Source organism: Lagopus leucura, unplaced genomic scaffold (genome assembly GCF_019238085.1).
Source record: "Lagopus leucura isolate 7727_CA_CO unplaced genomic scaffold, USGS_WTPT01 142-28_obj-0_obj, whole genome shotgun sequence".
Lineage (NCBI taxonomy): Eukaryota > Metazoa > Chordata > Aves > Galliformes > Phasianidae > Lagopus > Lagopus leucura.
In genome coordinates, this window is record NW_024965952.1 from 1 (window position 1) to 8821 (window position 8821).

The 8821-nt window shown below is 49.9% G+C and overlaps 1 protein-coding gene across 1 annotated transcript; it reads right to left on the minus strand.

Annotated features, from left to right (window-relative positions):
- Positions 1 to 205: 205 nt before the first annotated feature.
- On the minus strand, positions 206 to 6852 carry LOC122192353 (the record flags this gene model as incomplete). Its single annotated transcript, XM_042892886.1, has 4 exons — positions 4484 to 6852; positions 4317 to 4398; positions 3285 to 3328; positions 206 to 377 (listed from the first exon to the last, which is right to left on the minus strand). Coding segments are annotated over exons 1-4 (605 nt in total), but the record flags the coding sequence as incomplete, so codon positions are not given.
- Positions 6853 to 8821: the final 1969 nt, after the last annotated feature.

An 8821-nucleotide genomic window follows, 5' to 3' on the forward strand; every position in this document is an offset into this window, starting at 1 on the left:
AGCTGGCAGGAGGGCAGTGCCCACTCTCGGCTCCCACCCTGCCCCAGAAGGTTAAGGAGCCTTGCTCTGCTGTCCTGTTGCAGTACATGCAGAATCCAACCAGTTATACAAGTAACAAAGGACCAGTAAGGCTCCCCCTGCTCCAACTTTTCCCCTTTGAAGTGATTGAAAGGAAGAAAACCCAAACAAAGAAACCCAGCCATACCTTTCCACGTGCAGAGCAGGAATGGGAACTGCGTCTGTCTCCTTGCTGAGACAGTGGTGGGGAATCTCAGTTCCTGGGGTCCTCTCCACAGGGACTGCCCCTGGCTTCACTCTTTCTTCAACTGCCTCAATCCCAAAAATCTCCTTTTGGAAAGGATCCCTAAAGAAAGAATCTGCAAGTGAAAAACAGCGAGGAGAAGCATTTTCCCATCTTTCTTCTATCATGCACTTTAGACTCTGAAGTACGACAGTGTCTCGAAATCAGCTGGTTACAAGAACTATCCCCAAAATACATCTAGATTCTGTACAGCTGCCATGATTTCTGACAGCAAGTGTTCTCCATCTCCTCAATAGTTATACACCTTGAAGCAAATGGCTGGTGCTGCTGTCATGGAGAAAACTCCCTTTGTCTTCCACTCCTACCACAGCTGCAGTAGCTACACTGGCATGACCCACGTGTTCCACAAACCTCAGCTCTGCCTTAGCCAGGCTCAGCGGCTGTACTTGTCCCTCCCAGCTCACACGCCACAGCGCTGCTGTACCACACGGTAAGAGCAGCAGGAACAGTGGGCAGCACCCATCAGCCTCCCCCTGCTCTCACTACCAGCTGGGACAAGGGCTGACACAGCAGGCCCACCCAGCCCAGCTTTTCTGCTGAGACACCTCCCAGCAGCCACCCAGCACCAAACCCAGTTCACCGGCTCGGCCTGCTCAACCTGTGCTGTGCCCAGCTAACGCGCACGCCACAGCAGTGCTTCCGGTGCTCTCACAGGGTGATCTCTCTCAGGAAAGGCCCAGAGCCCAGTCTCTGCGTGCAGCACCAGCTCTGCTCACCAGCTGTGGGACAAACGCTCCCACCCCAGCAACCGTTGTGACCTCTGAGAGTGCCCACAGCACTTCTGGGCCTCCATCATAAGTAAAGGTCATCTCCTACATCCAAATTTTAAGAAACCAACTGCAGGGTCACCCAATGGGGTTATCTGAAGTAAAATAACAAAGAAGTTAAGATGACTCTTGTGCAGCCAGCTCAGCTCACCCTCTTGCTCAGGTGCTGCACAGTCGGACAAAAGAGATGCTGCCTCAGAGCTGCCTACAGGGTGGAGGCTGGAAGGGTTTGGGCTTTCAAACTGTCAGCAAGCATTTGGATGAGCCACTTTCCTGCTGGGGAGCCCCCTGACATCATTCTTGCCTCCTCTGGTACTGTACTGGGAGATGCTGCAGAGTCCATTAGCCTGGACTTCCTTCCCCACATTAACAGCTGTATAACTAAGATGTTATAATTGCAATATAATCAAAAGAGTAAGGCAAAAGCAAACAAGGATCGCAAAAGAGAATAAGTAGAAGAGCTTACCCTTGGGTTGAGCTCACTAGAAGATACCAAAAGAGGAGGATCTCCAGAAGAGATCCTTCCCCTGTGGTAGCCAGCTCTTAAATAGGTCCAGGAGGGGTGGAGCCTGGCTCCACCCCTTCCGGCAGCACAGGTGAATTGCCTTCACCTGTGCTCCTCTGGCTGACTCAAGGCTCACCTCAGGTGATTAATCAGAGGTTCAGGCCGTGACTCAGCAGTTCCCATACAACAGCTCAACAGAGGTGACTGCTGAACTGCTTTCTGTCATCTTTGAGAGGTCTTGGAGGACGGGGGAGGTGCCTGAAGACTGGAGGATAGTCAATGTCACTCCGGTCTTCAAAAAGGGCAAGAAGGAAGACCCAGGCAATTATAGGCCAGTCAGCCTCACCTCTGTCCCTGGAGAGGTGATGGAACAGCTCTGCTGGATGCCACCTCCAGACAACTGGAAGAAAAGGAGGTTATCAAGAGTAGTCAGCACGGGTTCACCAGGGGGAGGTCGTGCTTGACCAACCTGGTAGTCTTCTATGATGTCTCTGGCTGGGTGGATGGGGGGAGAGCAGTGGATGTAGTCTACCTTGATTTCAGCAAGGCATTTGATACTGTCCCCCATGACATCCTTACAACAAAGTTGAGGAAGTGTGGGATAGATGAGTGGACAGTGAGGTGGGTTGAGAACTGGCTGACTGGCAGAGCGCAGAGGGTCGTCGTTGGTGGTGCAGTCTGGCTGGAGGCCTGTAAGCAGCGGTGTTCCTCAGGGGTTGGTGCTGGGTCTGGTCTTGTTCAATATCTTCATCAATGACATTGATGAGGCGATGGTGGCCACTCTCAGCAAGTTTGCTGATGATACGAAGTTGGGAGGATTGGCTGACAGCCTGAAGGCTGTGCTGCCATTCAGCGAGACCTGGACAGGCTGGAGAGCGGGGCAAAGAAAAACCGGATGAGGTTTAACAAAAGCAAGTGTAGAGTCTTGCATCTGGGGAGGAATAATTGCATGCACCAGTACAGGCTGGGGGATGAGCTGCTGGAGGGGAGCTCTGCGGAGAGGGACCTGGGTGTCCTGGTGGACAACAGGTCGGCCATGAGCCAGCAGTGTGCCCTTGTGGCCAAGAGGGCCAATGGCATCCTGGCGTGCATTAAAAAGAGAGTGGCCAGCAGGTCAAGGGAGGTGATCCTCCTCCTCTGCTCTGCCCTGGTAAGGCCTCATCTGGAGCACTGCGTCCACTTCTGGGCTCCCCAGTACAAAACAGACAGGGACCTCTTGGAAAGAGTCCAGCGGAGGGCCACAAAGATGGTGAGGGTCCTGGAGCATCTCTGCTATGAGGAAAGGCTGAGTGAACTGGGTCTGTTCAGCCTTGAGAAAAGGAGACTGAGAGGGGACCTGATCCAGTTCTATATATATCTAAGGTGTCGGGGGCAGAATGGCGAGGCTGGACTCTTTTCAGTGGTGAGTGGAGACAGGACAAGGGGAAATGGCCGGAAACTGCAGCATAGGAAGTTCTGCACCAATGTGTGAAGGAACTTCTGTACAGTGAGGTGAGGAGCACTGGAACAGGCTGCCCAGGGAGCTGGGGGAGTCTTCTTCCCTGGAGAAGTTCAAGACCTGCCTGGATGCCGACTTGTGCGACCTGCTGTAGGGAACCTGCTTTGGCAGGGGGTTGGACTTGATGATCTCTGGAGGTCCCTTCCAACCCCTACAATTCTGTGATTCTGTAACAGCTGCTCCTGCACTGACCTTCACTCACACTCTGATGCCGTCCACTTCCAGCACAAGCTGACCTGCAAGGCACAGAAAGGAAACGTGGGATTAATGCCAATGCAGAAGCCCACGGCTTTGTCACCACGTATTGCAGCCTTGGGAAGTCAGCTACAACTACAACCTTGGTCAGAATTAAAACAGGCACAGTACATTAATTGTGACCTCTAAACTGAAGTAATTGTCACGATCAGAAATAAATACTGAAATCACTCACTTAACTGTTCATGGTTACCTCCAAACTCTTTTGCTTTTGGGAGAACATGGACTCAGAATTGAAAGATACAAGAAAAATGACATCTGCTTCACTGGAGATGGTTAAGCTCCAGTAAGTAGGACTCCAAAATGAAAAGGTTTTCTACTCCTTTTAAGGCAGAAAGTGATGGGACGATTATCCACGTCTGCAGAAAGCCTGGTCTGTTCTGCCACAGGTGGCTGAATGACACAAAAGCTGAGCTGCCTGTTCAGAAGTGCGTGGGGCACGGGCATGGAGCGGGCATGGGGCACCAACACACGGGATGTCAACATTCCTCGGGCACTTTCCCACCAGAAGGGAACTGCCTTCTCCCTGCCATGCCATGTCCACACCGCTCCTCAGGGCTGTACTGACACAGTCAGCACAGAATCCGTGCAAACGTTCTTTTCTCATCAGGGTGGTTTTTAACAGACCCAAGCAATGAGACATCAGGTCACTGTGTAGGCTGCTGGGTGACACCGCCGTCACTTCCAAGCCATTGCTTCCTAGTGGCAAATAAAGTAAAATACTTCAAGAAAATTTCACACAGAGATTGCATAGTGGACACTTCTTTTACACAAAGCAGAAGGACAAAACAGGAGATACGTGCAGCTGCATCAACACCCCAGTTGCTAAAAGAGTGCAAAGACAGAAAGATCAAATTACAATACATTATTCTAATACAAGGACTGCTCATCAGCACCCATTACCCAAGAAGCAATGCAGGGAAGATTGTTGCATTTCTTCTTCTCCTAGCCAGAAATTGGTTTTCCTACCTTAAAAAGGAAAAAAAAGCCTGACGTAGTGCTGACAGGGCAGGCAGGTGCGGCACACCAAAGCAGTAGGAGCGTGCTGAACCTGCACAACATTTGAAACTTCCACCATGCCTCTAAGAGCAGTCTAAACCTTCCATATCCTCTCCTACCTTCACCACTATTCTTACCAAAGCTGCTTTTTCTGCAGTAGCAGTAGGACTCAGCACACAGATGCATCTCAGCTTCATTTTGCTTCTGCGCCCACTTTGTGGAGACCATAATAAGTAATACTTCCTCATGTCCAGCCTGAATCTCCCCTGCCGTAGCTTGAAACCATTCTCTCTGGTCTTTCTCACAATCCTTCCAGTACTTCAGCACATTTGGCCAGGAGAAATACATTGCCATGTCCTGCACTCTCAGCTGTCTTTTCCACACACTGATCTGTGTACCAACGGATACACAGGCACCAAGAAACCAATAGCTACACACAATCATAACCCAGGGCAAGGAAATCTCAGACAATCCTAAGTGAAAGCACTACTTTTCTGAAACACTGCCTCAAGCTCCTCATGCTCCCCCTCAGCTCTTTTCTCAGAAGCCCACTCCTCTGCTTTTTCCTTCTCTTCCTCTGATTGCTTGCATTTTTGTGCAGCCAGGGCTTGGGAGAAAGCTGGGATGCAAACTGCAGACAACTGTCCTAGGAATGAACAAACAGAAAGCCTGCGCAGAAAGACAGTGCATCAAGTCCAGGTGCCTGCTGTGTACCTGTAGCTCTCTTTGGTGCCTTCTCTAGCTCTGTCTTGTTCCCCAGCCCTTCCGCACGGCCATGCTGCAGTGGAAGGCCACTGGCGTCAGTTTCTCGCAGAGAGAAAGCAGGAAATACTTGAAGAGCAACTCTTTGGAAGATTTCAGCACAGCCAGCCACTACCTTCAAGTTTTCAAGCAGAGTTTCTTAAATTTGCCTCTCCACTCTGTAACATTATGCCTTCCTTACAGTCCACACAAGGCACTTTCCCCTCTCCTCCATCACACGCACCCTTTCATACAGTCCTACTTAGATGAAGGTACCCAAACTACAGCTCACAAAACGTTCTTACCCACAGAGGCTTTCCACTTCCCCCTTTCTCAGTAAGAGTCAATCGAATCCCATGCTCCATCCCTAAAACAAAGTATACCCTTTCCATGTCACAGAAAGCAGTTGCCAATAGAATCCTTGTCCTGTTAGCCCACGTCCACCAAAATCCCTCAAATACAGCATTTCTACAGCCAAAACAAAATCATTTTTTCAACTGAAATGCACTTACAGAAAGTATTACTAGTCTCATTCCTGCTGAGAGAGTGGAAAGTGAACCCACATCTGTCTGACAGCTCTACAATGCACAGAGCACAGCTGCACGAGCAAACACAACGCTATCAGGTTATCACGAACTGGGAAACACACTTCATTCCTGAGTCAAACAACTGTCAGTACAAGTACCTCCACAATGCTAGGCCTCTTCAAGGAATTAACACAGCTCTAAGAACCACCATTTACACACAGACTCGTATCGCTCTACTGACACCAACAGCCACTATCGGCCTCTCTACTGCTTCCACTGTAGCTTCCAGGACAGCACTGCTATCAGTCACTCTTTCCTCTCAAGACTCCCTTGTTTTCTCACTTATCTCTTTAGTTGCACTCAGGAAAGGGTTTTGCCATTAGCTACTGCAACCACCCCAACCAAACCAACACATCTATCCGTCAGCAGGGTTGAGCCCAATGAGGCCAGGCGCGATGGAAAGCACAGCCATGACAGCAGAGGAGCAAGGTCCAAGGCTGCAGCAAGGGAGGATTTGCTCAAAGGCAACAGCCGTGGGCACAGAAATCAAGGCAAGGGGCTGCTTACCTTCAGAAGGACTCAGGTAGGCAGGGATCTCCAGTGAGATCCCCTTGCCTTCACTGCCAGCCCTTCAGTGAGGGCTGGGAAGGGGTGGGTTCTGGCTCCAGACCTTCTGTCATTCTGAAACACTGCATGCTCCTGAGGAACATTTAGGCATCGTGTTGAGGGACACAGGTTAGTGAGAACTGTTGGTGACAGGTGGACGGTTGGACTGGATGATCTTGTAGGTCTTTTCCAACCTTGGTGATTCTAGGATTCTATGACCTTGCTAATTATATCATGGCTATGACCATTTTCAAGACATGCTACTTCATGTAGGCAGATGAATTTCTCAGCTACTTCCCTCCTGCCCCAATGGTGGTCACACTGCATGATACCCACTTGACAGGCTGGAACAGCAGCCTGAAAGTACAAGTTGTACTTCTGGGTTTTTCAAGTCCCTTTTAATCTCAGGAGAGAATAGAACAGCCTGAACAAAAAGGGTGCAGCTGGGCTCTCTCTAGGACACCTGTCGTCTCAGCAGAGTTCACAGTTACTTAAAATGCACCTGCAGAACCATCATGCTCAAAAAAGGAAAGAAAACAAGTCCACGACGCCATGAAGGGCACCTAGCTCTTAGTAGGTGATACCTGCTCCATGGGCACAGGATGCACACAAATTGCCCCTCATCTCTTCCCCACCCCCACCCACCCCCCACTGTCCCACCCTTTGCCACCCCCCCCCGTAATTTCCACAGGCATTTAGAGACTCTGTGAAAAGACAACATAAGGCTCGTGGAGAAGACTGGATGTACATGAGGTTTTTCCCTTCCCTGGTGCTAGAGCACTGGTTGTCTAGATGATACATATTGTTCATACAAGCACCAACCAAGCGTGGCAACAAACAACTGAAATGGCATTTCCCCTGCAAATCAACCAGCCTGTCCAAAGATCTCACCTCAGAGACTTGCCAAAAAGGCCAGAACCATTACTTCCTTTTAGCAGGCTTACTCACAGAACAGCAGGCTTCTCTTCACCGTGCATCACATGGACACAAACAGGCTGTTTGTGCAAGGAGGGCAATTTCACCTGAGCACCTCACCATAAACGTTGCCTCCGCCCTGCCTTTCTGCAGAGATACAAGGATAAAAACCTCAGTTCCTCCAAGCAATGACTGGAAGGAACTCTGGAAAATTCTCCATTCGAAAGCAGCTCCTTTGTGGTCTTGGTTCCTGAGGGCTCCTTTGGATCACCTTTCAGGCACAGTGTAAGAGGTTCTCTTGTACAAATCTATCTACCTTGGTACCTTTTTCCACCCCAAAACTAATTCGGACAGAGGTGTGATGCAGACGTTGGACACTGAGAAGAAGTGAAAAAGAGCAGAAGAGAGGATAAAATTAAGGATACGGGTAAGGAAGAAGAGCAGAAGATGAAAAGCACGATAGGATACAGGCAAGACAGCAAAAGAGATGAGCAGGAGTGGAGAGAATAAAGGTAAGAGAGGATGAGAAGGATAAGAGCAGAAGGAGAACAGACAAGAAAGAAAGAAGCGCAGAGAAGAAGAAAAAGGATGGAGGTAACAAGCAGACAAGGAGAAAAGCAAAAGAGGTATTAGCGGATACAGAGAAGACAAAAGCAGAAGTGGTGAGAAGCTTGTGAGGCACAATCATTGAGGTAGAAGGTACAAGTATTCCTTTGTGTGCCCACACAAAGTTCTTGAGGAGGAACGGAGCTGCTCTCCCACTAAAGCTGAAACGAAAGTTTGAGAACTATCACTCGTGGGTTCTTTTTGCTAAATTCATATGTTGGTTCTTAAACTGATGTGCTAAGCCCTGCTGCTGAACAGAGCAGCCCACATCAATCCCTGCTTTTCCTTCGAGGATTACGATGTTCACATCCTAATCCTCACCACCTTTGACCTTTCTTGCTTAGAGACACATCTCCAACATCCAATCACGCTACAAGGAAGGACGCATACGTACAGCGATTGCACACACCATCCCCACAAATAACTTCTTTAGCCACTGCAATTTGGGAAGCCATGAAGTCACGTTGGTTTCAGCTCACATTGTTTTATGTTGGGCAGTATTTCAGTTTGGTGCCATATCTTATCTATAGCTGCTTCAGTTCTACCCCTCTGATCTACATGAACACAACAACATCATTTACTGCTGCACGAACTCCTCCTTGTGCACATAACAACATACCTGAAGCCTTTCTATGTTGCAATACCACCCAGGCCAAGCTTTGGACTCTTTCCCTTCTCTTCTTCCCTTCTGCCCCTCTCTCCTTCCTTTCCCTTTCCCTTTCCGTTCCCTCCCTCCCTGCATCCCCTCCCCCAAATCCCCTCTCCTTCCCACTCCCCCTTCTCCCTTTCCCCTCCCTTCCCTTTTTTTTCCCTCCTTTTTCCATTTCCTTCCTCCCTTCCCCTCCCTCCCTTCCTTCCCACTCCTTCCCTCCTTGCTCCCTCCCTCCCTATCAGCCAGGCTCTCACGGTGTTGGCCAGATCCCCGTCTTCCTTTTCCCATATCTCCACGTTCTGCCCACATCCCACCGTTTCGCTGCATCTCCCTGCGGATCTCCCACCCCACAGCAGCCATCCCCGGAGCTCTGCCCTCTCCCAGTCGCCCCCCCGCCTCCCCAGGAGATCCCTGAACGCCGTCCGTCC